This window comes from Strongylocentrotus purpuratus, unplaced genomic scaffold (assembly GCF_000002235.5).
Source record: "Strongylocentrotus purpuratus isolate Spur 01 unplaced genomic scaffold, Spur_5.0 spur5_scaffold_2, whole genome shotgun sequence".
Classification (NCBI taxonomy): Eukaryota; Metazoa; Echinodermata; class Echinoidea; order Camarodonta; family Strongylocentrotidae; genus Strongylocentrotus; species Strongylocentrotus purpuratus.
The window spans coordinates 21,854,345-21,869,262 of NW_022145605.1; the positions used below are offsets into that span (position 1 = coordinate 21,854,345).

Consider the following 14,918-nt stretch of genomic DNA (forward strand, 5'->3'; position numbering starts at 1 on the left):
AAAGGTCATTCATATTCATATCACATATACTTTAGGTCAAGGGTCAACAGGTCATGTCATCAAAAGTTACATAAAGGTCACGATGCGCTCGTCAAAATTCAAAAATGCTCAAAATCACAAAACTATTATACGAGAGTACGAATCAGATCATTTTAAGCATTTCAAAAATCTCCACCCGCAGCGCCTACAAAAAGTAAACACGCCGTTTTTTAGCATGGTTTGCATCAGCACCATTATCATCATCATCATGATCACCATCACGACCATCATCATCATCATCATCACCAAAATTATCATGATCATGATCATTATCTTTATAATCATTATCATGATCATCATCTATTCATCATCATGATCATCAAGGAGTTAATTTCATTATGGTCATGATTTTGATCATAATTATTTCTTGATATTTTGTTCATCAGTTAAGTTATCATTTCAGTTCAGGTCCAATCAGTTCAATCTATCAGTTCATCAGTACTTCATTCATCAGTCCATATCTTAATATATAATATTACATTAACATCATTATATTGGATCATTGAATTGAAGATGAGCATGATCATAAGAATTGAAGACAGACCACCTAATTCGTCCTCATGACGATTTAAATTTCTAGTTATTATTTATTTTTATTTCTCCACTTTTTGTGCACAGGATAACTCAACATCAGTTACTTAGGTCAATTTATTTTAATTTTGGTACAGTCATAGATCATTGTCATAAGACGTGTCATAAAACAACAGAAAATGAAATAAATTGTCAATAATTTATTGCTTTTACCCCGGTTCCCAACATAAACAAATCTTCTGTGTGCCCATTCCTTGAGCCATAATGCATGGCCGTCCAGAGGATTTTTTTTGATGTTGGAGACCGGGGTAAAATGCACTAAATTATTGCAAATTTATTGCATTTTCTGTTTTTTTTTTTATTGTTGGAAACTGCCCCCTACCCTAGCCCCCGCTGCGTACAGTCATGGTTCAGTGACAAAGCAATGGCCTCGTAACTGTGAGGCCCCAGGATCAAAACCGTGTCGATGTGCTATATAAGTGCCCTTTTGTGGGGCATTAATCCTCATTACTGTCATTTATGACTTAAGGGAATAGGTCCCCTAGTTGATAAGCATAGTAGCATACACATGCTTTAGCTGTCACGCAAAACATAGATTGGCAAATTGTTATTCAATAAAATCTGAGAATTTATACTATTATTTAGACCTATTATTTTTTAATTAATTTTAAAACAATTTTATAAATTGGGGTAAAAAAAAAATATTCCACCTTTATGAGCGACAGTGTATTCATTACAATTAATTTCGACGTCTTTTCAATGAATTAATTATATCATGTGACACTTTTAGTATATTTTATATTATGTTCTAATTTTGTCAATTATGTGAAATGTGAAACAAATAAAACTTGAAAAAAAAAAACTTGAAGATTCCCATGAATGAATGGAATGCCACCAAGTGCGTAAAGGTGTTTTAAGATACTCACGTTCGAATACAGTAATTGTGAACGTGCAAGACCATTCATTTTCACTTGGATCCTTGGCCACATACGTAATATCATATGTTCCTGGAGAGAACACACCTGGTCCGCGAGAAGAAGTGATTTGATATGTCGTGCCGGATTCATCTGTTGCTGTTGGAATTTGCCATGAAATGAATACCTGTGTTTGTCCACGAGGCACAGTCTCATTCAAGTTTGAAGGACAAGTAAAATCTAGAGGGGTGGTGTCAGCTGAAAGATATTGCAAAGGATAATCAATCCAGTTAAACAGAGACACAACCACATTAGTATGACTTTGCTACATAAATTCTAGAGCTACATATGACACTGAACTTAGAAATTATAATTATTAGAAAATAAATCATTTCATGTTTGTTATTCCGAAAGAAAAAACAGTCAGTCCGTCACTCAATATTCTGAAAGCGAGGTCTAGAAAGTAAACGGGTTCCCTTGCATAATTTCAATACACGGACACTGCTTATACGTTTAAATTTCGCAGATAGGACATACGTGACATGTTCATAATTCCGGCAAAATTCTACACAGAATTTGATGTTGGCTGCAAATGGGACACAGTACCTTTAAGTGACTCGGTAACATCGTTGAAGGTTGATTAAAATATTTCGTAATTTTTGTATGAAATGATACTTATAATCTTCCTTCTACTGTACCAACCATTTAACGTGCAAACAATCCTGAAAAAAGTTTAAACATTTTCAAGCCCCTCCTTTTTTTTCTTTTCGTGATGTCATGCAGGCGCCATTTTGTGAAATCACATTATCAATCATATCTTCATGAAGAGTCATCAAAGGTCATTCATATTCATATCACATATACTTTAGGTCAAGGGTCAACAGGTCATGTCATCAAAAGTTACATAAAGGTCACGATGCGCTCGTCAAAATTCAAAAATGCTCAAAATCACAAAACTATTATACGAGAGTACGAATCAGATCATTTTAAGCATTTCAAAAATCTCCACCCGCAGCGCCTACAAAAAGTAAACACGCCGTTTTTTTAGCATGGTTTGCATCAGCACCATTATCATCATCATCATGATCACCATCACGACCATCATCATCATCATCATCACCAAAATTATCATGATCATGATCATTATCTTTATAATCATTATCATGATCATCATTTATTCATCATCATGATCATCAAGGAGTTAATTTCATTATGGTCATGATTTTGATCATAATTATTTCTTGATATTTTGTTCATCAGTTAAGTTATCATTTCAGTTCAGGTCCAATCAGTTCAATCTATCAGTTCATCAGTACTTCATTCATCAGTCCATATCTTAATATATAATATTACATTAACATCATTATATTGGATCATTGAATTGAAGATGAGCATGATCATAAGAATTGAAGACAGACCACCTAATTCGTCCTCATGACGATTTAAATTTCTAGTTATTATTTATTTTTATTTCTCCACTTTTTGTGCACAGGATAACTCAACATCAGTTACTTAGGTCAATTTATTTTAATTTTGGTACAGTCATAGATCATTGTCATAAGACGTGTCATAAAACAACAGAAAATAAAATAAATTGTCAATAATTTATTGCTTTTACCCCGGTTCCCAACATAAACAAATCTTCTGTGTGCCCATTCCTTGAGCCATAATGCATGGCCGTCCAGAGGATTTTTTTTGATGTTGGAGACCGGGGTAAAATGCACTAAATTATTGCAAATTTATTGCATTTTCTGTTTTTTTTTTATTGTTGGAAACTGCCCCCTACCCTAGCCCCCGCTGCGTACAGTCATGGTTCAGTGACAAAGCAATGGCCTCGTAACTGTGAGGCCCCAGGATCAAAACCGTGTCGATGTGCTATATAAGTGCCCTTTTGTGGGGCATTAATCCTCATTACTGTCATTTATGACTTAAGGGAATAGGTCCCCTAGTTGATAAGCATAGTAGCATACACATGCTTTAGCTGTCACGCAAAACATAGATTGGCAAATTGTTATTCAATAAAATCTGAGAATTTATACTATTATTTAGACCTATTATTTTTTAATTAATTTTAAAACAATTTTATAAATTGGGGTAAAAAAAAAATATTCCACCTTTATGAGCGACAGTGTATTCATTACAATTAATTTCGACGTCTTTTCAAAGAATTAATTATATCATGTGACACTTTTAGTATATTTTATATTATGTTCTAATTTTGTCAATTATGTGAAATGTGAAACAAATAAAACTTGAAAAAAAAAAACTTGAAGATTCCCATGAATGAATGGAATGCCACCAAGTGCGTAAAGGTGTTTTAAGATACTCACGTTCGAATACAGTAATTGTGAACGTGCAAGACCATTCATTTTCACTTGGATCCTTGGCCACATACGTAATATCATATGTTCCTGGAGAGAACACACCTGGTCCGCGAGAAGAAGTGATTTGATATGTCGTGCCGGATTCATCTGTTGCTGTTGGAATTTGCCATGAAATGAATACCTGTGTTTGTCCACGAGGCACAGTCTCATTCAAGTTTGAAGGACAAGTAAAATCTAGAGGGGTGGTGTCAGCTGAAAGATATTGCAAAGGATAATCAATCCAGTTAAACAGAGACACAACCACATTAGTATGACTTTGCTACATAAATTCTAGAGCTACATATGACACTGAACTTAGAAATTATAATTATTAGAAAATAAATCATTTCATGTTTGTTATTCCGAAAGAAAAAACAGTCAGTCCGTCACTCAATATTCTGAAAGCGAGGTCTAGAAAGTAAACGGGTTCCCTTGCATAATTTCAATACACGGACACTGCTTATACGTTTAAATTTCGCAGATAGGACATACGTGACATGTTCATAATTCCGGCAAAATTCTACACAGAATTTGATGTTGGCTGCAAATGGGACACAGTACCTTTAAGTGACTCGGTAACATCGTTGAAGGTTGATTAAAATATTTCGTAATTTTTGTATGAAATGATACTTATAATCTTCCTTCTACTGTACCAACCATTTAACGTGCAAACAATCCTGAAAAAAGTTTAAACATTTTCAAGCCCCTCCTTTTTTTTCTTTTCGTGATGTCATGCAGGCGCCATTTTGTGAAATCACATTATCAATCATATCTTCATGAAGAGTCATCAAAGGTCATTCATATTCATATCACATATACTTTAGGTCAAGGGTCAACAGGTCATGTCATCAAAAGTTACATAAAGGTCACGATGCGCTCGTCAAAATTCAAAAATGCTCAAAATCACAAAACTATTATACGAGAGTACGAATCAGATCATTTTAAGCATTTCAAAAATCTCCACCCGCAGCGCCTACAAAAAGTAAACACGCCGTTTTTTTAGCATGGTTTGCATCAGCACCATTATCATCATCATCATGATCACCATCACGACCATCATCATCATCATCATCACCAAAATTATCATGATCATGATCATTATCTTTATAATCATTATCATGATCATCATCTATTCATCATCATGATCATCAAGGAGTTAATTTCATTATGGTCATGATTTTGATCATAATTATTTCTTGATATTTTGTTCATCAGTTAAGTTATCATTTCAGTTCAGGTCCAATCAGTTCAATCTATCAGTTCATCAGTACTTCATTCATCAGTCCATATCTTAATATATAATATTACATTAACATCATTATATTGGATCATTGAATTGAAGATGAGCATGATCATAAGAATTGAAGACAGACCACCTAATTCGTCCTCATGACGATTTAAATTTCTAGTTATTATTTATTTTTATTTCTCCACTTTTTGTGCACAGGATAACTCAACATCAGTTACTTAGGTCAATTTATTTTAATTTTGGTACAGTCATAGATCATTGTCATAAGACGTGTCATAAAACAACAGAAAATGAAATAAATTGTCAATAATTTATTGCTTTTACCCCGGTTCCCAACATAAACAAATCTTCTGTGTGCCCATTCCTTGAGCCATAATGCATGGCCGTCCAGAGGATTTTTTTTGATGTTGGAGACCGGGGTAAAATGCACTAAATTATTGCAAATTTATTGCATTTTCTGTTTTTTTTTTTATTGTTGGAAACTGCCCCCTACCCTAGCCCCCGCTGCGTACAGTCATGGTTCAGTGACAAAGCAATGGCCTCGTAACTGTGAGGCCCCAGGATCAAAACCGTGTCGATGTGCTATATAAGTGCCCTTTTGTGGGGCATTAATCCTCATTACTGTCATTTATGACTTAAGGGAATAGGTCCCCTAGTTGATAAGCATAGTAGCATACACATGCTTTAGCTGTCACGCAAAACATAGATTGGCAAATTGTTATTCAATAAAATCTGAGAATTTATACTATTATTTAGACCTATTATTTTTTAATTAATTTTAAAACAATTTTATAAATTGGGGTAAAAAAAAAATATTCCACCTTTATGAGCGACAGTGTATTCATTACAATTAATTTCGACGTCTTTTCAAAGAATTAATTATATCATGTGACACTTTTAGTATATTTTATATTATGTTCTAATTTTGTCAATTATGTGAAATGTGAAACAAATAAAACTTGAAAAAAAAAACTTGAAGATTCCCATGAATGAATGGAATGCCACCAAGTGCGTAAAGGTGTTTTAAGATACTCACGTTCGAATACAGTAATTGTGAACGTGCAAGACCATTCATTTTCACTTGGATCCTTGGCCACATACGTAATATCATATGTTCCTGGAGAGAACACACCTGGTCCGCGAGAAGAAGTGATTTGATATGTCGTGCCGGATTCATCTGTTGCTGTTGGAATTTGCCATGAAATGAATACCTGTGTTTGTCCACGAGGCACAGTCTCATTCAAGTTTGAAGGACAAGTAAAATCTAGAGGGGTGGTGTCAGCTGAAAGATATTGCAAAGGATAATCAATCCAGTTAAACAGAGACACAACCACATTAGTATGACTTTGCTACATAAATTCTAGAGCTACATATGACACTGAACTTAGAAATTATAATTATTAGAAAATAAATCATTTCATGTTTGTTATTCCGAAAGAAAAAACAGTCAGTCCGTCACTCAATATTCTGAAAGCGAGGTCTAGAAAGTAAACGGGTTCCCTTGCATAATTTCAATACACGGACACTGCTTATACGTTTAAATTTCGCAGATAGGACATACGTGACATGTTCATAATTCCGGCAAAATTCTACACAGAATTTGATGTTGGCTGCAAATGGGACACAGTACCTTTAAGTGACTCGGTAACATCGTTGAAGGTTGATTAAAATATTTCGTAATTTTTGTATGAAATGATACTTATAATCTTCCTTCTACTGTACCAACCATTTAACGTGCAAACAATCCTGAAAAAAGTTTAAACATTTTCAAGCCCCTCCTTTTTTTTCTTTTCGTGATGTCATGCAGGCGCCATTTTGTGAAATCACATTATCAATCATATCTTCATGAAGAGTCATCAAAGGTCATTCATATTCATATCACATATACTTTAGGTCAAGGGTCAACAGGTCATGTCATCAAAAGTTACATAAAGGTCACGATGCGCTCGTCAAAATTCAAAAATGCTCAAAATCACAAAACTATTATACGAGAGTACGAATCAGATCATTTTAAGCATTTCAAAAATCTCCACCCGCAGCGCCTACAAAAAGTAAACACGCCGTTTTTTTAGCATGGTTTGCATCAGCACCATTATCATCATCATCATGATCACCATCACGACCATCATCATCATCATCATCACCAAAATTATCATGATCATGATCATTATCTTTATAATCATTATCATGATCATCATTTATTCATCATCATGATCATCAAGGAGTTAATTTCATTATGGTCATGATTTTGATCATAATTATTTCTTGATATTTTGTTCATCAGTTAAGTTATCATTTCAGTTCAGGTCCAATCAGTTCAATCTATCAGTTCATCAGTACTTCATTCATCAGTCCATATCTTAATATATAATATTACATTAACATCATTATATTGGATCATTGAATTGAAGATGAGCATGATCATAAGAATTGAAGACAGACCACCTAATTCGTCCTCATGACGATTTAAATTTCTAGTTATTATTTATTTTTATTTCTCCACTTTTTGTGCACAGGATAACTCAACATCAGTTACTTAGGTCAATTTATTTTAATTTTGGTACAGTCATAGATCATTGTCATAAGACGTGTCATAAAACAACAGAAAATAAAATAAATTTCAATAATTTATTGCTTTTACCCCGGTTCCCAACATAAACAAATCTTCTGTGTGCCCATTCCTTGAGCCATAATGCATGGCCGTCCAGAGGATTTTTTTTGATGTTGGAGACCGGGGTAAAATGCACTAAATTATTGCAAATTTATTGCATTTTCTGTTTTTTTTTTATTGTTGGAAACTGCCCCCTACCCTAGCCCCCGCTGCGTACAGTCATGGTTCAGTGACAAAGCAATGGCCTCGTAACTGTGAGGCCCCAGGATCAAAACCGTGTCGATGTGCTATATAAGTGCCCTTTTGTGGGGCATTAATCCTCATTACTGTCATTTATGACTTAAGGGAATAGGTCCCCTAGTTGATAAGCATAGTAGCATACACATGCTTTAGCTGTCACGCAAAACATAGATTGGCAAATTGTTATTCAATAAAATCTGAGAATTTATACTATTATTTAGACCTATTATTTTTTAATTAATTTTAAAACAATTTTATAAATTGGGGTAAAAAAAAATATTCCACCTTTATGAGCGACAGTGTATTCATTACAATTAATTTCGACGTCTTTTCAAAGAATTAATTATATCATGTGACACTTTTAGTATATTTTATATTATGTTCTAATTTTGTCAATTATGTGAAATGTGAAACAAATAAAACTTGAAAAAAAAAACTTGAAGATTCCCATGAATGAATGGAATGCCACCAAGTGCGTAAAGGTGTTTTAAGATACTCACGTTCGAATACAGTAATTGTGAACGTGCAAGACCATTCATTTTCACTTGGATCCTTGGCCACATACGTAATATCATATGTTCCTGGAGAGAACACACCTGGTCCGCGAGAAGAAGTGATTTGATATGTCGTGCCGGATTCATCTGTTGCTGTTGGAATTTGCCATGAAATGAATACCTGTGTTTGTCCACGAGGCACAGTCTCATTCAAGTTTGAAGGACAAGTAAAATCTAGAGGGGTGGTGTCAGCTGAAAGATATTGCAAAGGATAATCAATCCAGTTAAACAGAGACACAACCACATTAGTATGACTTTGCTACATAAATTCTAGAGCTACATATGACACTGAACTTAGAAATTATAATTATTAGAAAATAAATCATTTCATGTTTGTTATTCCGAAAGAAAAAACAGTCAGTCCGTCACTCAATATTCTGAAAGCGAGGTCTAGAAAGTAAACGGGTTCCCTTGCATAATTTCAATACACGGACACTGCTTATACGTTTAAATTTCGCAGATAGGACATACGTGACATGTTCATAATTCCGGCAAAATTCTACACAGAATTTGATGTTGGCTGCAAATGGGACACAGTACCTTTAAGTGACTCGGTAACATCGTTGAAGGTTGATTAAAATATTTCGTAATTTTTGTATGAAATGATACTTATAATCTTCCTTCTACTGTACCAACCATTTAACGTGCAAACAATCCTGAAAAAAGTTTAAACATTTTCAAGCCCCTCCTTTTTTTTCTTTTCGTGATGTCATGCAGGCGCCATTTTGTGAAATCACATTATCAATCATATCTTCATGATGAGTCATCAAAGGTCATTCATATTCATATCACATATACTTTAGGTCAAGGGTCAACAGGTCATGTCATCAAAAGTTACATAAAGGTCACGATGCGCTCGTCAAAATTCAAAAATGCTCAAAATCACAAAACTATTAAACGAGAGTACGAATCAGGTCATTTTAAGCATTTCAAAAATCTCCGCCCGCAGCGCCTACAAAACGTAAACACGCCGTTTTTTTAGCATGGTTTGCATCAGCACCATTATCATCATCATCATGATCACCATCACGACCATCATCATCATCATCATCACCAAAATTATCATGATCATGATCATTATCTTTATAATCATTATCATGATCATCATTTATTCATCATCATGATCATCAAGGAGTTAATTTCATTATGGTCATGATTTTGATCATAATTATTTCTTGATATTTTGTTCATCAGTTAAGTTATCATTTCAGTTCAGGTCCAATCAGTTCAATCTATCAGTTCATCAGTACTTCATTCATCAGTCCATATCTTAATATATAATATTACATTAACATCATTATATTGGATCATTGAATTGAAGATGAGCATGATCATAAGAATTGAAGACAGACCACCTAATTCGTCCTCATGACGATTTAAATTTCTAGTTATTATTTATTTTTATTTCTCCACTTTTTGTGCACAGGATAACTCAACATCAGTTACTTAGGTCAATTTATTTTAATTTTGGTACAGTCATAGATCATTGTCATAAGACGTGTCATAAAACAACAGAAAATAAAATAAATTTTCAATAATTTATTGCTTTTACCCCGGTTCCCAACATAAACAAATCTTCTGTGTGCCCATGCCTTGAGCCATAATGCATGGCCGTCCAGAGGATTTTTTTTGATGTTGGAGACCGGGGTAAAATGCACTAAATTATTGCAAATTTATTGCATTTTCTGTGTTTTTTTATTGTTGGAAACTGCCCCCTACCCTAGCCCCCGCTGCGTACAGTCATGGTTCAGTGACAAAGCAATGGCCTCGTAACTGTGAGGCCCCAGGATCAAAACCGTGTCGATGTGCGATATAAGTGCCCTTTTGTGGGGCATTAATCCTCATTACTGTCATTTATGACTTAAGGGAATAGGTCCCCTAGTTGATAAGCATAGTAGCATACACATGCTTTAGCTGTCACGCAAAACACAGATTGGCAAATTGTTATTCAATAAAATCTGAGAATGTATACTATTATTTAGATCTATTATTTTTTAATTAATTTGAAAACAATTCCATGAATTGGGGTAAAACAAAAATATTCCACCTTCATGAGCGACAGTGTATTCATTACAATTAATTTCGACGTCTTTTCAAAGAATTAATTATATCATGTGACACTTCCAGTATATTTTATATTATGTTCTAATTTTGTCAAATATGTGAAATGTGAAACAAATAGAACTTGAAAAAAAAATTGAAGATTTCCATGAATGAATGGAATGCCACCAAGTGCGTAAAGGTGTTTTAAGATACTCACGTTCGAATACAGTAATTGTGAACGTGCAAGACCATTCATTTTCACTTGGATCCTTGGCCACATACGTAATATCATATGTTCCTGGAGAGAACACACCCGGTCCGCGAGAAGAAGTGATTTGATATGTCGTGCCGGATTCATCTGTTGCTGTTGGAATTTGCCATGAAATGAATACCTGTGTTTGTCCACGAGGCACAGTCTCATTCAAGTTTGAAGGACAAGTAAAATCTAGAGGGGTGGTGTCAGCTGAAAGATATTGCAAAGGATAATCAATCCAGTTAAACAGAGACACAACCACATTAGTATGACTTTGCTACATAAATTCTAGAGCTACATATGACACTGAACTTAGAAATTATAATTATTAGAAAATAAATCATTTCATGTATGCTATTCTGAAAGAAAAAACAGTCAGTCCGTCACTCAATATTCTGAAAGCGAGGTCTCGAAAGTAAACGGGTTCCCTTGCATAATTTCAATACACAGACACTGCTTATACGTTTAAATTTCGCAGATAGGACATACGTGACATGTTCATAATTCCGGCAAAATTCTACACAGAATTTGATGTTGGCTGCAAATGGGACACAGTACCTTTAAGTGACTCGGTAACATCGTTGAAGGTTGATTAAAAAATTTCGGATTTTTTGTATGAAATGATACTTATAATCTTCCTTCTACTGTACCAACCATTTAACGTGCAAACAATCCTGAAAAAAAGTTAAAACATTTTCAAGCCCCTCCTTTTTTTCTTTGCGTGATGTCATGCAGGCGCCATTTTGTGAAATCACATTATCAATCATATCTTCATGATGAGTCACCAAAGGTCATTCATATTCATATCACATATACTTTAGGTCAAGGGTCAACAGGTCATGTCATCAAAAGTTACATAAAGGTCACGATGCGCTCGTCAAAATTCAAAAATGCTCAAAATCACAAAACTATTAAACGAGAGTACGAATCAGGTCATTTTAAGCATTTCAAAAATCTCCGCCCGCAGCGCCTACAAAACGTAAACACGCCGTTTTTTAGCATGGTTTGCATCAGCACCATTATCATCATCATCATGATCACCATCACGACCATCATCATCATGATCATCATCACAAAAATTATCATGATCATGATCATTATCTTTATAATCATTATCATGATCATCATCTATTCATCATCATGATCATCAAGGAGTTAATTTCATTATGGTCATGATTTTGATCATAATTATTTCTTGATATTTTGTTCATCAGTTAAGTTATCACTTCAGTTCAGGTCCAATCAGTTCAATCTATCAGTTCATCAGTACTTCATTCATCAGTCCATATCTTAATACATAATACTACATTAACATCATTATATTGGATCATTGAATTGAAGATGAGCATGATCATAAGAATTGAAGACAGACCACCTAATTCGTCCTCATGACGATTTAAATCACTATTTATTATTTATTTTTATTTCTCCACTTTTTGTGACAGGATAACTCAACATCAGTTACTTAGGTCAATTTATTTTAATTTTGGTACAGTCATAGATCATTGTCATAAGACGTGTCATAAAACAACAGAAAATGAAATAAATTGTCAATAATTTATTGCTTTTACCCCGGTTCCCAGAGGATTTTTTTTTATGTTGGAGACCGGGGTAAAATGCACTAAATTATTGCAAATTTATTGCATTTTCTGTGTTTTTTTTATTTATGGAAACTGCCCCCTACCCTAGCCCCCGCTGCGTACAGTCATGGTTCAGTGACAAAGCAATGGCCTCGTAACTGTGAGGCCCCAGGATCAAAACCGTGTCGATGTGCTATATAAGTGCCCTTTTGTGGGGCATTAATCCTCATTACTGTCATTAATGACTTAAGGGAATAGGTCCCCTAGTTGATAAGCATAGTAGCATACACATGCTTTAGCTGTCACGCAAAACACAGATTGGTAAATTGTTATTCAATAAAATCTGAGAATGTATACTATTATTTAGATCTATTATTTTTTAATTAATTTTAAAACAATTCCATGAATTGGGGTAAAACAAAAATATTCCACCTTTATGAGCGACAGTGTATTCATTACAATTAATTTCGACGTCTTTTCAAAGAATTAATTATATCATGTGACACTTCCAGTATATTTTATATTATGTTCTAATTTTGTCAAATATGTGAAATGTGAAACAAATAATATAGGATTTCCCGGCCAAATTCGCGATTTTGTCATTCAAATTAATTTGTCTTACGTTCAAATTCGACGGTTTTAGTGCAGACAGGTATACCTCGGGTTTATATTCCCTTTTCTAGTTTTCAAATCTATGGAATTTTCGTTAGAATCTACGTATGTTTCATTCAAATTATTGAACAATGTGCTTCTTTCGCTATTTGGTCATTCGATTTGGCGCAACACAATTTTCTGACAACGCGACGGTGTACTTCTAGCATTCTAATTCATTTGTAGCATTCAAATTAGCACTTTGTGCACTTTAATTGATGGTCAATATACATTTCTCGTTTATTACACACTTTTTATAGCTCATTCTTTTTCTTTCAAGATTGTTTTTTCATGTGTATTTCATCATATTTCATTTTCTTGCATTTATACACTTATACTTATTAGATTTATCTGATATTCATCAGCATTTAAGTTTGATTGTTAAGAAGAAAAAAACGACTTGCATCTACGGACCTGATGGTCTCAGTATATTTGTAAATGTGCATGTAAGGAAGTTGTTTGTCTTATGTTTCATCATAAATTTATCATAATTTCATCATAATTTCATTATGGAAGAGGGGTACAATATTGTGACTGGGGTAGGATCTAGAGTCAACAATTTGAACATGATTCATTATTTAGCCATGTCTTTAGCCATCGATCTGCTGGCGGGCAAGTAAACTATGAAAATCTTTAAGAAAAACAGAGGGGTGTGCTGGGTATAAGAGACGATGTGAATTACTTTTGTAAAATTCCGAGTCTGTAGTATACTAAAAAGGGGCGATTGAGGGTACCCCCACCTTTCCCGTGTATATGAACATGTCCGTGCAGAAATGCCATATCCCTTGATTTCGTCCCTTCTTTACTTTATGTCTGACTACATCCATCCAAAATAAATAAATGGAATAACAGCTTAGACCCCAATGACAAATCATGCATTTTAACTGCATTATTTAAAAACTGTAAAAGTTTGTTGCAATTCTTCCCCATAACATTCCTAACTTGAATACAAATATTACGAATATGAATGACAGGTGTTAATTTGAATGATAAAAATTAAGCTTCGACAAGTGAATATTAATTTGAATGCTAGTTGAGCAGTTTCTAAATTGAATGACAGATCTATGAAACCCTTCGACCAAAATCCTAAATTAAATACAAAAACTGGAAAATCGAATGATAATTGGCATGGCAAAGCCGATCTGCGCTAACTTAAATGCAAAGTAAATGAATTCGAATGACAAACACGCGAATTTGGCCGGGAAATCCTATATTGAAAAAAAAAAAAATTGAAGATTTCCATGAATGAATGGAATGCCACTAAGTGCGTAAGGTGTTTTAAGATACTCACGTTCGAATACAGTAATTGTGAACGTGCAAGACCATTCATTTTCACTTGGATCCTTGGCCACATACGTAATATCATATGTTCCTGGAGAGAACACACCCGGTCCGCGAGAAGAAGTGATTTGATATGTCGTGCCGGATTCATCTGTTGCTGTTGGAATTTGCCATGAAATGAATACCTGTGTTTGTCCACGAGGCACAGTCTCATTCAAGTTTGAAGGACAAGTAAAATCTAGAGGGGTGGTGTCAGCTGAAAGATATTGCAAAGGATAATCAATCCAGTTAAACAGAGACACAACCACATTAGTATGACTTTGCTACATAAATTCTAGAGCTACATATGACACTGAACTTAGAAATTATAATTATTAGAAAATAAATCATTTCATGTATGCTATTCCGAAAGAAAAAAACAGTCAGTCCGTCACTCAATATTCTGAAAGCGAGGTCTCGAAAGTAAACGGGTTCCCTTGCATAATTTCAATACACGGACACTGCTTATACGTTTAAATTTCGCAGATAGGACATACGTGACATGTTCATAATTCCGGCAAAATTCTACACAGAATTTGATGTTGGCTGCAAATGGGACACAGTACCTTT

General features: G+C 34.3%; 1 protein-coding gene across 1 annotated transcript in view; it reads right to left on the bottom strand.

The window, feature by feature from the left end:
- Positions 1-14,918, bottom strand: part of LOC105442731 — an 89,340-nt gene that overhangs the window by 17,087 nt on the left and 57,335 nt on the right. Inside the window, exons 20-25 of the mRNA XM_030991118.1 lie at positions 14,320-14,565; positions 10,762-11,007; positions 8,448-8,693; positions 6,133-6,378; positions 3,815-4,060; positions 1,497-1,742 (exon numbers count right to left, since the gene is read on the bottom strand). Of these exons, the coding sequence (XP_030846978.1) occupies positions 1,497-1,742; positions 3,815-4,060; positions 6,133-6,378; positions 8,448-8,693; positions 10,762-11,007; positions 14,320-14,565 (1,476 nt within the window). The remainder of the gene's footprint in view (positions 1-1,496; positions 1,743-3,814; positions 4,061-6,132; positions 6,379-8,447; positions 8,694-10,761; positions 11,008-14,319; positions 14,566-14,918) is intronic.